At 37.9% G+C, this 17,724-nt stretch overlaps 1 protein-coding gene across 1 annotated transcript in view; it reads left to right on the top strand.

The window, feature by feature from the left end:
* ABI3BP (ABI family member 3 binding protein) overlaps positions 1–17,724 on the top strand; it is a 241,633-nt gene that overhangs the window by 102,311 nt on the left and 121,598 nt on the right. The window contains 5 exon segments of the mRNA XM_032477890.1: positions 7,513–7,561; positions 8,595–8,666; positions 9,258–9,350; positions 15,164–15,241; positions 17,068–17,142. Of these exon segments, the coding sequence (XP_032333781.1) occupies positions 7,513–7,561; positions 8,595–8,666; positions 9,258–9,350; positions 15,164–15,241; positions 17,068–17,142 (367 nt within the window).

Genomic DNA, 17,724 nt, shown 5'->3' with positions numbered 1-17,724 from the left:
TTAGTACATACCTCATTGAATCTTAAAAAATGCAAAATTTTCTCAGTGAGAGAAAATGGGTTTGGATAAAATAGAGCTGAGAATTATTCCTGATATGGTAAGTGTTTCTTGGGTTTGACTTGGCAGAAAAGTGTGTACGTTGGAAAATTATTAACAAATCATGATTATTAGATTATTAGGATTGCCCAGGAAAGTATTTTGACATATTTCAAATCATAACATAAGGAAGGAGATTAGTAGATAAATTCCCAGGCCTGGACCAATTCATTCATTTTTCTTCCTTCCTTCCTCTCTTTCCCTCTCTGTTTGATTATTTTCCTAATTATCTGATATTTGAAGCTTTATAATATATAAAATGCAAAAAGAAATAGTAACAAAATTACCTATAACACTGCCAAAGACCTGTATAAAACCATTTATGGTCTATTGTTAAAACTTTAGAACATTGGCTTTTTTTTTCCCAAGCATGTTTTCATTATAAAATTAGAATCTCATGCTATGGCATATATATATATATGTGTGTATGTGTGTGTGTGTGTGTATGCAATTTTATCTCACTGCTTTCACTTAGCCAAAATATGGCATAGCATGTGTCATGTTATTAAATGCTCTTCATATACATAATTTCAAGTGCTATGTATTACATAATCTAAATACACTTTGAGCTGCTCGGTTTCCAATTTGTAGATGTTTATTTCTAATAGTTCAATTGTAAGTGATGTTATGGTGAACATTTATGATCATAAATTTCTGTTCACATTTCTGATTGTTTCCTTAAAATAGATACTTAGAATGTCATCAGTTAGTAATGGTAGCAGTTTAGATTTTTAACATTTTTTAAACTTCCTAATATGTTTGGTCAAATTGCTTTCCAAAAAGGTTTTTATCAATTTACAGTCTTGCCAGCAGTGTATCAGAGTTATCTTGCTCTAGTACCCTAATTACAGCATTACGTGTTTCCATCACTAAATTTTCGGCTAATGGAATCGTGTAAAATGGTTTTTAAGTTCTGTTTCTGATTGCTGACAAAGCAGCACTTTACTTATTTATTAGCCATCTGCATTTTCCATTTAATGACTTTAGTTTCAGTTCTTTGTTTATTGGGTGTCTTATGTTTTTGTTTTTTTTTTGATTGAATAGTTAGAAGACTTTAGAAAGAACATAGACTCTTTTTGTGATCTCATCTAGAAACATTATTCTCACATTTGTTATCAATTTTGTTTATGGGAATTTTTGAAATAGGCAAGTCTTACTTTGCATAATCAAATTACTTGTCTTTTCTGTTGGCATATCTTCAGTTGCCTTATATTTGAGAAAGCCCTTCCCTATCCAGAGATCAGATAAATATTTCCCCATTTTTTTTTTTAGTTTTATAATGTGGTTTGATTTTGTAACAAACTCTAAACTATGTGGATTTTATTTTGCTGTATTACACTTAGTAAGGTTCTATATTGACGAGGTTATATATTTTTTCCAAATAATGAACCAGTTGGCTTAGCACCAAGTATTCAGTTGTGCCATTCTCTAAGGTCCTTTTGGCTTTGTCTCTCTTAAATCCAATCACAGGGAATAGAGTTGTTCTTCCAGTCTCTTCTAGAACAATCCTCACTGTTGTTGTGAATGGTTTCCTAGGAAGCATATCTTATCTCCCACCCTCTTGGCTCTCATGCTTTGTCTTACATGTGACTCAGTGATGTCATTTCTTTCATTCCGTCTTTTCAGCAGTCATATCCCAATATGGGTATTTCTTTTGGCAGAATATTTCATTTAGGATGAGTTACTCAGCAGGATTGGGAAAGATGATTGACGTTTTACTCCCAAGAAATTTAATACCCTTTCCACATCGTAAATAGCCATGACAAGAAGGTCCAGGAAGAAACTTCCTGCATCGATGACACAGAGCCAGACATTTTATCACTTCAAGCTGTGAGGCGGAGTACCCCCGACTCCAGCCAGCTCTAATGACCTGTGGTTTGAAACTCTTGGTTATTTCCAAAGGAAAACCCAAGTTAATTGAAAAGATATTTTAAGGTTTCTCTGTGAGGCTTTCTTTTTACCTTCTGGACAGCAGGAAACATGTCTCCCAAACTGCCTTCTGTGCTCTTGGGTAACTCTGGAACATGGGAAGTTGAAAAGGGAACCACTTGTCAGAGTCTTTGACCATCTTACACGACCACTTAGAATTGATTCTGAAAGTTGATTTGATTAGAAGTATATTTTAATCCAAATAAAGTCGATATCAATCCAAATGTTTACCCCATTCTCTGAGACTGACCTTAGAAGGGAGTATCTCAAGAGATAGGAAATTAATTCCAGAGTTTTAAGTAATAGACACCTTGAAAAATGTTTTTATTCATATGCACGTGCTCACACCTCAAACTTACATGCAGTGAAACTCCTTAACACCTTCTAAAGAGAGATTCAAAATAGGGTAAACAGGCTATTCATTTTTAACACATAAATAATATTTAGATTAAAAATGTGAATGTTAAGTACAGCCCCATCTTAAGCCTCTGGTTGTATTACGTATTGTAATTCTTGTTTCTAAGCATGCGTTCTGTGGGCCAGTCCCAGTACACTTGTGCCAAAGGACACTTAGCAGGGATCTCTTCTGATTGGTTAGTGCCTTTGTTCTACTGCTTGTTAAATACTTTCAATATCACCCCTGCCTATACCTCTAGAAAAAATCAGGTGTGCATAAACAAAACCATGATTGTTTCTATACAAATTGTATCACTTGAGATCCATGTAATTGAGGGGAAAAAAACACATGATAATTGTGCTATTTTCTTCATGTTGAGAATCAAGAGCACTCTTTTATCAAGATGAAACATAACATTTACGATTAGGTTTTATTATTACTTAAAATTTAAAAAGGGATAATGACTAAGAGGACCTAATTTTAATATATATATATATCTCCGTATGCAAAAAAACTGAGTTATCTAACTAGATCACTAACAATAAATTTTTGAAGTACATAGCATTTATTAACAGATATTTTAAAATATTGGCTTAATAATGATCTAATTAACTCAAGTCTCCTTACAATCAATGTTCCCCTCATATATGACATCTATTTTCACCCTTCCATTTTTCCCATCAGAGATCCACCTGCCTTTCTCAGAAGCTGTGTCTATCATTTGCAAAAAGAGAAGTGGTATCAAATTTTAAAGTATTACAGTTAGCAGATAAGTGAATAGAGAGAAATACGGTCTGGTCCCTACTCCCACTCTAAGATTGTGTGCACTGAATACATCAGGTTTCCCACCCTTAGCAGTGAGTGTCCTAAACAGAAACTTGAGAATTTTACATCTAGACTAACAACATCACCAAAGACGTATGTCTGATTTCTCCCTAGCTGACCAGAAACATGAGACTTTTGCAAGTAGGATGTTAGATTCACTTTTAGTCAGATGTTAGATTGAATCAGTGTATTTCGTAACTTTCGTTAGAACACCCTAAAAATGAATTAAAACCAGAATGTGACATTCCCAAGTTTTTCTCATGTGATTTAGCCCTTGAGTCATCGAAATTTGATTTTGAGCAACCCTTAGCCACTCCCCAAAAGACAGTTCTTTATCTCCAGGCCTGAAAATAAAGTTTAATCTACAATGGATATACTGATGCCACAAAAATACCAAGCGGGTAAACCTGTAAAGAATAACCTGCAAAGAGTAGCATCCTGGTGTTATCATTGCTTTTGTGAAAGCTGATTTGAAAAATAACATCAGGAGGAAGTTAGTGTAACACAGGGTGAATCAAAAATCCCTCATACTGTGTGCTCACGGCTGCTGTGGTTATTTCTAGATGAGCGTAGGCTTTCCCTAGCCAGGACTGAAAAGCAAGCTGAATTGATCATCAGCGGCATTTCCTTTTACCACTTCAGCATCCTCCCCGCGTTGTATCTCACCAAGTGGATACTTAGCCTCAACATCCCCAGAAAGAGGGTAAAAGTGAATCCCCTTAATCAGTCACCCTGCTTGAGATGCAGCACAACCTGGGTTCTTAAGGGACAGAATATCTTGAAACTTAGGGGGGAGAAAAAAACCATCTCTTACAGGCTAGGAGGGAAGTAGGCTTGTTTCCTAACATATAGTCAACATTTAAAAAATAATTGCTGAAGGGAGAGATGAGAGTTGAGGAAGGAAGTGGTGATGGCTGTTTAGCAGCAGGAATGGGTCAGCCAGCTGCAGAGAAAAGAGCCAGTAAGGAAATGACCTGAGAAAGAAAACATGGTCTGAGGGTGGTGTCCACGGGCAGCAGTGCTGTGCTGGGGCCGCCCCAGCCAAACTGTGCAGCAGCCTGTGGGTTGTGGGACTTTGCCTCACATCCCACCCCCGTGCCCCACACCAGCTACTCGGAGACTCCTCTGCATGTTGACAGATGCTCGTAACAGCAAGCCCAGGACGGCAAAGAAAAGTTACTGGTAACTTCTTTAAAAAAAAACACTGTACATTAAACAGCTTAACTGAAATTGAGTTGTAATTGATTAAACGTGTTCACTTAGAAATTATCACAATATTTTATTTCTCTGAGAGTTCAGGTAAAAGACATTTCCCTACCCTTTTTGTAAGAGGACTCAGGGAAAGAATTCAGTGTGGGTTTCTTAGTGGGAATTTTAGAGACTTCAGCATAGACACTTTGGGCAGAAGGACTTTCCTGATGTCCTGTAAAAAATTCCTTACAGAGTGGCAGCTGCTTGCTCATTAGTCCAGTCTTGGTGCATCTTTGGATTGTGGATTAGGCAAGAGAATAATTACAGGTCTAGAAAGAATTGGATTCTGCAGCTAAATGATGTCCTTAATTTTTGGCAGCACATACTATACATATAGTCTTGTCATCATCTTAACAGAATACTGATCTGTACTCAAGAACTCAAACAGAAACTTTGTTCCATTCACGTGAAGAGTGAAATATTTTCCATTTGTTTCAGTCAAAAACTTGTTTAAAACAAATCATTACAGCAAAGGAAGTAAGAATTGGGATAACGCAGTTCAAACTCAACACAGCAACACATAGGTGTTTCCACTAGAATGCAACGTGTCTGAAAAACATCACGTTTTGCAAAATGTGCATTAGATGGCGAACTCGTAGGGCAGATAGAGGACAAGCCATTCAAAACTCTGGAACTGTAGCCACAGCTCTAGCAAAAAATGATTATTCGTACCTGGAAAGACAACCTGGCTCCTCTAGGAAGCATCTCCTGTGGAACTGGAGGTTGCCTCAACAGGGATTTTAAATTCTCAGAAAAGATAGCGACCATGTGTGGTAATCCTTTCACTGGGAGTAAGGTAGACACAGGAGACAGTGCCATGGGCCTGACTGTCCCTCTCTGGGAAAGGGTCCTGTAAGCAAGTGCTCTTACTTAATTTTCTTATGGTAAAGCCAAGAGGTCCTCTGCCAGTGTGACATCAAAGCTGAACCCTTTTTTTTCTTTCCTGCTAAAGGTTATACTTCTATACTTACTATTCCCCCCACCCCTTGCCTGGGAAAAAATTGTGTATACATTATAATTCTTCTATTTCCCAATAGTGTGTGAGCTGTGCAGTACAGAAGCATATATAGTAGCTAAACAGACTGCTGATTAAAATAGCTTTCCCTAATTATAAATGTAATTTGCCCTTGTGAGGAATTTGGAAAGTACAGAAAATGAAATTAACATCAGCTTATAAGAAATAGCTACTGTTAAAAAAAAACCAAACTATAATCTATTTCCTTCTGGTCTTTTGTCTCTACATATTTGTTACACACTTAGATTATACTATAAATATAAATTTGTACCCTTTCTATTTATCTTATGCATATTTTCCCACCTTACTATATAGAGGTCAAAAATTTGAACCATAATTTATATAGCAAAACCTCTGCTTTTGGCGGATGAGGTTGTTTTACATGGTGGTAATAAACACATTTACACACAAATGATGACTGTATCTTTGATTAACCCCATAGGCTAGGTTGCTAAGTAGGAAATTACTGGGTGCCTTCGTCCACTAGGGCTTCTATAAGGAAAATACCACAGCAACAAACGTTTACTTCTCACAGTTGTGGAGCCTGGGAGGTTCAAGATCAAGGAGCTGGCGGATTTGGTGTCTGGTGAGAGTTCGCCTCGGGCTCACAACCATCTTCTCGCTGTGTCCTTACGCGGCGGAAGCAGGGTGGGAGCTTTCTGGGGTCTGTTTCATAAGAGTGCTAATCCCATGGAAGAGGATTCCAAAGCCTCATGACTATTTACTTCCCAAAGGTCCCACTCCCAAATACCATCACACTGGGGGTTAAGTTTAATACATGCTTTGGTTGGGGGACAGAAACATTCAGCCTACAGCACTCGGTCAATATATGATGCAAGAAGTAAAAATACTTCTTTTAAAAAATAATCTGGTAAGAGTAAACTTTTTGTATTTTGTGGGGGTTTTTTGTTTTGTTTTGTTTTGTTTTTAACATAAGGTCTTTAATACAAGAAGGAAAATAGCCAAGAGTAAGCATGGCATTGTGGCCCTTCTTTACTATGGGCCTATTGTTTTTTAGAATGGAAGTATGTTAGCAAAGCTCTTTTTCTCATAGCTGTAAACACCTATGTGACTAAGTATCTCATTCTACACATCCTGGATTGTCAGCAGTTCTGGTGCCTGGACTATCTGTATCATATACGTGGATTAAATCAAGTGTCAAAACATCAGTGCCGTGCTTATCTCTTGAACTCAGTCTGTTTCTTCTCTATATTTGCTGCCCTGCCCTTGTTCTGTTCCTGCCCCTCTCCCCTGGCTATCTTATCCTTGGCTCACATCATGTCTGGTGATGACTCCACCATAAAGTTCACACTAAACGAGTCCCTAGTTCAAGTCGCTCTGTGACCTTAAAACTTCCCTTGGGACAGCTAAGGCAGTTTGGGAGAAGGAAGAATGCAGAGTCCTTGGGAATCTGCCCTTCCAGTTTTGAGGTCCTCTGGGCATAAATATGTACAGAATAGTAAAAAGCACAGGCTTTGGAAGTAGAAATGCTGGCTGTGAGTCTCAGCTTCGCCCCCTTGGACCAGGGAGTGCTTGGTGTCAGGAGCTCGCGGTGGTTGTGTTGTCTGAGGTAGCAGCAGCCAGGAGGCACAAGCAAACACTGGATGTTAATTGGTTTTAAAAGACAATACTTACCTTCGAATCTTTTTGAGGTCTAATGTAAAGACAGAATTCGGCTGGGTCACATCTCAAATGAAGTGAAAATAAACACGTAGGCAATCCAGAGGATTTAGTTTCTTTCCACTGCAGTTTGTAAGTAAACTAAACTAATGGGAGTTTTGAAGAAACTGCTTCTGCCAAATCTTCAGACATTTACGGGGGAACCAAGTGAGTACAATAAAACAGAGGCAGATATATGTACTAAAGCTCTTTCCAGCAACTGTTAAGCCAGTGTCATGGGAGACTTCATTGAGTACAAGAAAGGGCTACTTCCAATTCTTTGATTTATTTTTTTTTAAGTTCACAGTAACTCAAAAGCTGACTCTTCCTCTCTTTTCAGCCATCGTACGTCCCAAGGAAACTAATCCCAGTAACAATCATCAAGCAAGGTAATCTGTGCAAGTCTGCTCTGGATATGTGTTCAGAACTGTTCTAATACACTTTTTGTTATTGTTGTTAATGCTGCTTTTTTTTTAATTGAAGTATAGTTGATTTACAATGTTATGTTAGTTTCATAATCTACTTTTTAACTGAGATAGTTACACATAGCATGTATTTTTTTCAACTTTTCTGATTATTTTTCAGGAAAAAAGTTGGAAGAAATCAGTAGGATCTAATAAATTAGAAGTTAACAGATAATTTTGACTTGTATACCTATAGGTCAAGTCTCAGCAAGGCATGTTAGTTAGACAAGTAGGACAAAATAGCCCTAACAAAGTATGAAATTGTAAAAAGCCAACGAAACATGTGTGGCTTTAGTTCAGGACTAAGGTAACTTCCATCATTAATCATTAATAGGATATTTGAATTAATGAAATGGTAACGATTTAGTGGTCACATTAGGGAAAGTAAAGAAATCCAAATTTGAAGAATAAGGTCTTATTTCATTTCAGTATACAGTCGTTTTTGTTTTGACTTCCCGTTTTTCAGGTTATTAAAATGACTTCATTATTTCCAGAAAGTTTCTTGGTAGAAGAGATTGTGTACTTAAGATAGTTCTTCATTTTAAGAAAACACGATGTCCCAAGTGTATTCTCAGAACCGGATAATATTGGAATCATCCTAAGAGTCTTTGCTTTGAGAATATACATTTCTAACTTTCATTTATTGGGTCATTTTGTGCTAGTTCTTTACCTGGAGGAGCCTGCAGGGAGGGGAGTGGAGAAAGGAAATTTTCAGCTCATTAGAATGGAACATGATATGATGGAATAATAATGGCCTTTTGTTACTTGAAGGCACAGGTGTTATGATATGCCTTCTAGTCCTTTTCTTGGCTGTGTAACCAGCCCAGTGAGTTCCTTTCTATTAAAAAGTTGTATCAGGGCCTCTGCAGTGCAGATGACTTCACAATGTAAGCTTGTTACTGCTTCATGACGATTTCTTTTTTTGCATTCACACTATTACCTTTTGATATTTCAACAGTGATTCAGAATGTCACTCACAAGGCCTCAACTAAATCCCCAGATAAGACTCCCTTCGGAGGAACAATACTGGGTGAGTTTATCTTGAAATCTACACCTACAATAAGCTAGTCAGGCTATTTTTTTTTTTTTTTTGATAATTAGGCTGTTATGGAATTTTTCACTGTGAGCGGTTCTGCTAAATTGATGTTGGTTCATTTCCTTTCAGTATTTAGCATCCTGGCTTGTGTGCATTCCAGGCTACGATCCAAGAGATGCTACCTCTATCATGGTGTGTTAGACAGCTCTAGCCTGTGCCTGGCAGGGATGCGGGTGCCCATCCTATCTGCCCCGCAGGGTTGTTGCAGTTATGAGGGTCTTTGTCATAGTGAACTGCTCTTTTAAAAATTATCATTAATAATGGTGTTTGTTCACCACACATTTTAAGCAGCCAATTTACCATTTTTGAGTCTATGGATTAAAAGCCAGAGTATTTTGGTACTTCAGTTCTGAATATGAAAAAGATTCTGTTTAAAAGTTCCTGTCATATTTTTTCTGTCATTTTAAAGTTTGGAGTAAAACTGACTAAGGAAAATAACCACTGAACTTCATGGTTTCTAGTATCCGATGCTCTGAGCTTTGTGTCGTGACACGTTTTCTTTTGTTTTATTCTATTTTCTTGCAGTCCACCTTGTTATTCCAGGTCTCAATGAAACCGTTGTAAAACTTCCTACCTCCATAATGTTCGAAATTTCAGATGCAGTCAAGACACAATTAGGTAAGCAGCAAAGATCTATATTTGGACTTTGCAGTGACTGAAGACTAGCACTGATAGTCTTAGGATAGCCAAGGGATCTAGCAAGTAAGCTGTTTGGGGACCTCAAAGTAACAAGTAAGGAATAGGCATGTGCACAGTGAACAGGAATATAAAATGCTACAGTTACAGGAAAACAATACAACCATTCCTCAAAAGAATGAATATAGAATTACCATATTATACAGCAGTTCCACTTCTGGGTATATAACCAAAAGAAGTGGAAAACAAAAGTTCTTAAAGAGATACTTGTACACCCATGTTCATAGCAGCATTATTCACAACAGCTAAAATGTGGAAGAAATCTAAGTGCCCATTAACAAATGAATGGATAAGCAAAATGTGGTATATACACACAATGAAATACTATTTAGCCTTAAAAAAAAAAGGAAATTCCAACGTACACTACAATGTGGATGAACTTTGAGGACATTGTGCTAAGTGCAATAAGCCAGTCACAAAGGATAAAAAGAATATATGATTCCACTTGTATGAGGTACTAGAGTGATCAATTCATAGAGACGGAAGGTATGATGATGGTTATCAGGGACTGGAGGAGGAGGAGAATGGGGAGTTAGTGTTCCATGGTACAGAGTTTCAGTTTTACAAGATGAAACGAGTTCTGGAGATGGATGGTAGTGATGATTGCACAATATTCTGAACGTATTTAATACCACTGAATCGCACACTTAACAGTGAAGACTGTAAATCTTTTACCACAAAAATTGGAGGAAAAAAAAAAGGCAGACAGGTTGGAGTGTTGGAGGTATTCATATAAATCCCATTCTGTGGGAAATGGTTATTTTATATTTACATTTATGAAAGGAGAGTGAACATTTATCAGATTATCCAAAATACACACATTCTGTAGGTATAAGAGTCCAATGGAGTAACTGTTATGAAAAATACTCATTGTGCTCTGCTGTCAGGGGGCCACTAGATAGATGGTTTCAGTGAGAACTGATGTAAAGGTCAGGTCTCTTAGAATTATGTCCCTGGTATTGATACTGCTTCCTACTTCAAGAAAGAACCTGATACGATTTTAGTGTTTAAAAAACATAACATTTGGAGGAAAAAAACAGCAAAACCCTTTAAAAGGAGCCCAGGAGACAATTGGGGTGGTCACTGGGCTACGCTAGTTGCTGCATTTGAGTATCAAATTGGTGTGGATTCTCTCTGTAGCAGGAGACCACAAACTTGAGGAAGCACCAGAATTCCTGGAGGGCTTGTCACACACAGACTGCTGGGCTTACCCCCAGGTCACTGATTCAGTAGGTCTAGGGCAGTGGGGCAGAGAGTTTCCATTTCTACCTAGTACTCAGGTGATACTGCTGGTCCAGAAACCACACTTTCTAAAATCTCTGGAGAACTTCTTGGGTGGGCCACTGATTAATATGGAAGAAGATGGCATGATGGGGTAGAAACTGAACAAGACTTAACAATGTTTTCCCTGAACTCGATGTACTGGCTAAGAACTTTCACACTTACATAATTGAATCTTCACATTTTATGGATGTGGAAACAAGTCTCTGTTTGACAACATTCATTCAACAAATATTTATTAAGCATTACTTGGCACCAGAACTGCAGATTGCCGGGGACATAATGTGGAGGTACCCAAACGCGGGACCTCTGCATCCAGGGACCTCAGACTTCATTTCTCGTCCCTCGTTGGAGGTCTGACTTACTGGCTTGTCTGATGCTGGGCCATCAGATTGTAACAGTTTTAAAAGGTGAACTCTTAACATTCTCTTAAGCTGTTAATTTGCAAACCTCCTAGATGAAGGAGGAGCAAAGCCTTAAGTGGGTAGAAAAGCATGAATTAATAGACTATTAGACTTACACTTTGAGAAAATTTTTCAAAATTTATGTATCACCATTTTATTAAGAGGTGAACATATTTGTTAATACATCCTTGTGATTTTGTGTCATTCTTACATTTTTACTGTAAAACACTCACACCTGGTAGTGCTATGGTGAGTTATCTCCAGGAATGTAGAGAAATGATTCCAGGTTTCATTTCTTTAATTTGTGCCTCAGACCTGATCACCTCCTGTGTAGCTGTAAAACCCTGAGACTCAACCCCACATCATCTAATGCTGCTCTGCAGGCTAGGAAGCTTCCAAATGAAATCCCCTTAGTGAATTGCTACTGGAAAAATGTGGGGCGAGAGGATGGCTGTGTCCCAGGGACACACCCCGCCAAGTGAGGGTCCTTGGCTTCATGCAGGAAAGAGTTCCAGAGCGAGCCACAGTTGAATAAAGGTAGATTTATTCAGAAAGATACATAACTCCATAGACAGAGTGCAGGCTATTTCAGAAGGCAGGAGAAAAGCCACAAGGTGTGGGGGTTAGGTGCTCAGTTGAAAGTAAAAGTAGATACACACTCCATGGACAGAGTGCAGGCTGTCTTGGAAGGCGGGGAGTGAGAGGCCACAAGGTGAGGTGTTACTAGTTTTTATGGGCTCGGTAGCTTTATATGCTAACAAGTAGGAGAATTATTCCAACTGCTTTTGGGGAAAGGACTGAGATTCTCTGGAATTGGGCCACCACCCACTTTTTGACCTTCTATGGTTAGCTTCGGAGCTGTCATGGTGCCTGGGGGAGTGCCATTTACCATGAGGACTATTTCCTTTTTTTTTTTTTCCTTCTTTTTTTGCAAAGTTCTACATACTGCCTTAATACCAATCCAGCCTTTTTGTCTTCTTTAATTGAGAGAATTAAACGGATCATTTTTTGGTTTGCTTTGCTTTTTACTCTTTTTATTCTGATATGATTCACTAAAGCTCCAGGATTAAGTGTGATTTTAATGAAGACAAGTTCTATGTGAATAGTAAATATCTTGTTAAACTTTATTTCTCAGGAAACACCTATCTTAAAATACCACATGGCAAATTTCGTACACATTGTAAAGACTAGTATGCAGTATGTTTGAAAGTGACCAGTAAATCCATCAAATATATCACCTTAGACTGTGTTCACAATTTACATTTTAGATTTACTGGTTTTATGGAAAAAAATGTGAGCATCAACAGTTCTTTATACCAACAAAGGAGCAATAAACTTTCCTGAAGTTATTTATCACTGCAATTCAGAAAAGTCCTATTTTGTGAGAGGTAAAGCCTAAAAATATCTTCCTTCCAGCAGGACCCAAAATGGGCCATCAAAAAATAAGTAGGGTTTGTTCTAAGAACACATGGTGTGACTAATGAGAGAAATAAACAAGAAAGCTAATATTACACACACATTTCCCAGAGACATAAAAAAGGGTTTGCCAAAGCGAAGACTTAGCCTGCCAAAAATGAAAGGAAACAACTCTGTTGAAAAAAGGTACAGAAGAATCAGGGAGGAAAAGGGACTTCCTGGGTTTTAGGCTGTGTTCTGGTGGCCTTTCTCTGCTGTTGCCAAGACGGCAGTTGTACGCGATGGTGTTGATGAATACTCACGGCTTGATAGGAGTCATGAAGCGTCTCCATTCAATTATCTTCCCCTCCTACCAACTTCTCTGATGTCTGAAATGCCATATTTAGAAACACCACCTACCTCTATAAGGAATTGGTGATGTGTAAAGAAGACAGGTATCTCTGGGAAAGGTAGTTGATCATTTTTCCTTCGTTAACAGCCTCATTTTAGGTGAGTGGGGTCACTGGCTAAGGGCATGCTTTGAACAGAAGGAGCTAAAGCAAAGCACACCAGAGCATTGTCTGCAAGTCTAGGATCTGGAAGTTAAAATAAATAATTTCCCCAAATAAATTCAATAAATGACTACATGGTCCTAGTCAGCTAGGGAACCATGAAGAGTGTTGGATGTTATACAGAAAGGAGAGGTTTAGCAAAGATACCCTGAAGGAAAAGAGGACACTGAAAAAGAAGAGAGCATTAAAGGAAAACTTTCTGGTGCGAGGGAGATAGCTCAGTGGTAGAGCATGTGCTTAGCATGCATGAGGTCCTGGTTCAATACCCAGTGCCTCCATTAAAAAAACAAAGCAAACAAACAAACAAAAAAACCCTTCCTATGTACACGCTGAAAATAATAGAACCAGAGCTCATGAATATTTATAATCTGTTTGTTTTTCCCATGCTAACAATCACAATGGTTCTAAACGTAAGCTGTGACCACAAAAGAAGCAGGAAGAAAAATGTTGATAAAATTTAGCAATCTGAAAAATAGAATTTATCATAAAATGATACTGGATCTGTTTATTTTTTTAGTTATTCCCAAAAGAGAATCCCTTTCCTTTATGCCCTGCTAAATCAGTTTGAACAATTTTAGTAAAAACCTCTGTGTGCAGACACGCTGTGCAACTCCGCTTGCACAGGGATCAGAACACACACTCTGCTGGCAGCTGTGGCAAGTACGGTAGTACTTGTGCCTGTTTCTAGCATTTTCAGTCACTCTCGAAAATCATTAGTTCTAGGACTCTCTTGTACACTTCCATCATTCAGATTGAAAATTGATTTGCTTCTATCAACTTTGTAAAAGGGATGACTTTAGAATTGACTTTTAGTCCATCAGAAGTAAATAAATATTTTGTGCCCATGTTAACTGAAAAGAAGAAAATAGCCTTTTCAGCAGTGTTACAAAATCTGCATCCTCAAAGAACTTGGAGGGAACAGATGAGATCAGTAGTTCTCAACAGAGGGCGATTCTGTCCCCCAGGGGATATTTGGCAGTGTCTGGAGACATTTTTAGTTGTCAAGGCTATGGAAGTGTGGAATCCAGTGGGTAAAGGTCAGAGATGCTGCTGAATATCCTACGGTTCACACGAAAGATCCCCCCCACACCAATAAAAAATTATCCAGCCCAATACGTTGGTAGTGCCAATGTTGAGAAACCCAGGAAGTTCCTTACAGTCTAAGAAGGCTTAAAAAAAAAAAAAAAAGTCCCATCTGACAATAATCAGTTCAGGGCAAAGTGATCAGGGTATCTCAAAGATGAATGAATTCTTTCATGCCACTAGACTGTTTCAAAATATTATAACTAGGTCATTCATTCAGTGTGCCAAAGAGCTGAATCCAGTTAATCCTAAATGCGTTCTTTAAATGGAGAATGTCTTGATCGTTAGGAAACCCTAGTAGAGAAATGTGCTTTCTTTGAAAAAGAATACCTAAATTTTAGAAGGAAGTTTCCCGAATAGTTGTCAAAGAGGAAAAAAAAAAAAACAAAACCAGATTTTATTTTTTACACTTAATTCCCATACCAGCCGAAAGAAAGATCTGTGTTAACATGTGGCTCAAATAAATAAACGGCCGGTATTCTTTTCACCACAAATATCTTCAAATAACTCAGTTTCCTATATGTGTTATTTATGTTTTTCTAGAACTTTAGTGTGATAACCTATTACATTTGTTACCATACATAATGGTAATTTCTATTCGTTGACTTTTTTAAAGGAAATTAGGAATAACTGAAAAGAAAATTCCAAGGAGTATTTGCTGTACGACTTTTGCCTTTGAGAAACTCTATTTACGAATCAGAATGACTTGAGAGTTATCCAAGTACTGTCTTGTGGGTTTTTTTCTTCATGCCAGTGCCAGCTTAGATCTTAAAGAATTATCTAGGGTTAATGAGAAGGAATTCTGAAGACTGTCGTCTACAAATACTAACCCCTGGTAGAAATGCATAATAAATGTATTGGCTGCCTGACTGGATGGGATAAGAGCATTATTTCAAGATATGTCTTGAAATAATCTGTTGCTTGATTGTTTCGAGTGAATTGGATTTGGACACTCTCTTATGAAGAAGTGAGGTAAACTGTTTGTTCTCTGGCTTTTTAGCTAAGAATGAAACCTTGGCATTGCCTGCTGAATCTAAAACGCCAGAGGTAGAAAAAATCCCAGCACGGCCCATAACAGGTAATGAGATCCCTGTGTTATTAACTTTGAAAAAGTAAATAATGTATTTTTCCAAATAGTAAATGATTGACAAGACTATTTTTTTTTCAGTGAAGAGCCTGTAGGAAATTCATTTTAATTATTAGCACACAACAATAGGGGATTCTAGATGCAAAATGAGCTATTGAATTATATAAGTAATACGTAATGTGGAAGCTGTATTTTTCACTGTAAGTGAAAGTTGTTACCTCAACATTCTGAAATATTTTTACACTAAAATGTAAAAACATGGTTTGGGTGTTTTCCTTTTACAAGAAGACATTAGACCATTTTTCATTTCTTCACTTTCACAAATGATTAGTTTAGCAAAATGCCATTATCCCTCACAAATCCATGGTTTGATAAGTGTGAAAGTACCCTGGAATCGTTTAATAATAATGTCTCTTGAAGACTCACAATTTTTGTGTAGAAAATATGTAATAGTTCAGTAAAAATCCTTTAAAGAATAAATGCAGTATGCATTTTCCCCATAGTTTATCAGCCGTTACTAACAAACATTCATCATTTCTTCTATGAATGAACTGCCCAAGTCCAGCCCACAGGGGACACATTATTCTCTGAACCACAGAGTTTTTGCCAGAGCAGTACCACCTCATCCAGTACTCTGTGAAACAAACATCTGGCAGGAAATCCCCTAGATCCACATTGAGCAAAGTAACTCCAATCTAAAGTGAATTTTTTAATCCATAAAGTTGCTGTGAATTGAAATATCAGTGATACTTACCTGTTACTAAACTCTTGGATTCATAACTGGTCCAGAGATGATAAAGATTGGTGGAGAAGTCAAATAACTTGATTTCAAGAAATAAAAATATTTCTGATGGAGTAAGAAGTTTACGGTCCTACCTAAAGGAGAGAGATGACCTTCCATCCCCCACCTTCATGGGAGTTGGAGCAGAGGTAGTATCTGATGCTGGAATAATGTATCTGAAGGAAATTTCTGGGTAGTTTTCTGATTTCAGTATAATTGGTCAACACCAAGAAAAGCAGAGGCATGACCCAGTGGAGAGTCCATCAATTTTTTTCCCAGTTATCCTTTCTTCTCTTGGCACAGTATCTGATGGGAGAGTCTACAGATTTCTTAGTTTTCTGCCAGACTCTCCTCAGAATTTTCCACTTCAAAAACACTTAGGCGAACACCATAACTTATTATTCATTGTTATTGTGTTTATTTTGTGTCCTTCCCCTAAAAAATTCTGGTATCATGTAGCTCACAATTCATTCCAGATCTCAGTGATCCTGGTTCTTATTTCTCAAAAACTATTTACCTGCGGGTCATCTTTGCCTTTGAGTTAGCACTTGAAACAAACTTGTGTCTCGGCATTTGAATCCTTATCATTTCAACCCACTTCCAAGCTTTGCATGTTGACTGCAGTTGGGAAGAAAGAAATCTTAAAACGTAATACCCTTTTTTGCCCTGGGTCATTCTTTTATCTGCCCAGTTATTAACTCATTTCATAAATATTTACTATGTGCTTGCTTACTATACCCCAGACGTTGTGCTAAGACAGAGGAATTAAGTTATGATTAATCGGATAAGTGCTTCCATGGAGGTCAATTCTGTGCGCTTTTTGGAGGATGTGGAAACTGGACAAACCCAGAAAGGAAGGCTTGGGAGGAGTTTGGGCACTGGGGCAAGCCAGAGAGCCCTTAACTTAATTAACTTGAAGACAATTGGTCTGTGCAAGTGTCAGCTTTAATTCCAAAGGACAACAAAAGTGCCTTATATTCTTCAGTTGTGCCATCATTTTATCTTAATTTGTAAAGTTGTCTTTTTTACCTTTCAGTGACTCCTGAATCAGTTCCAAGAACCACTAAACCCACTGTGTCTAGTGCATTAGACATTTCAGAAACAACACTGGGTAATTCTAAGAACTTTTTTTTCTTCAAAAAAAAAAAAAAAAAAACCCCACCTCTCAGCCCTCATAGAAAAGAAGAGTAACCCCAGTGCCTTGGCTTTCCCACCCTCCCCACTTTTCTCCCCCATTACTGGCAGTAGTTCATCTTCCTATTTTCTTGGACCAATTCCATTAAAGAGTTAACAACATGTCTTGATCCTGGTGACTAATATTCTAGGAAGCTCTGGATGGTAGGTGCTAACTGCACACCCTTTTTACCAGTCCCTTGGGATGTCTAGAAAAACAGAATGTCAGGTTTCTAACTTACAAAGCCTGGAAAGGTGGAAGTCTTGACTATGTCTGTGCTTTCCATTTTGGTTGGCTTTTCCAAGTCCTGTGTGTACTAAACTTAAGGAGAATCCCCGAAAGTGTCCTGTCTTTTAATAAGAATTTCATGCCATGCAAGTTAGCTGCTTCTTGGCCCAAGAGAATCTAACTTGCTTTATTCTCTTCAGAAAAAAAGGAACAGCATGTACGTATTGTGTTCAGTACTTGTGATGTTGATCTTCCATGCCACACCATGGCCATTTGAAGGTACACCTTCAA

This window comes from Camelus ferus, chromosome 1, assembly GCF_009834535.1.
Source record: "Camelus ferus isolate YT-003-E chromosome 1, BCGSAC_Cfer_1.0, whole genome shotgun sequence".
NCBI classification, from domain to species: domain Eukaryota; kingdom Metazoa; phylum Chordata; class Mammalia; order Artiodactyla; family Camelidae; genus Camelus; species Camelus ferus.
This window is presented reverse-complemented; position numbering and strand designations above follow the sequence as displayed.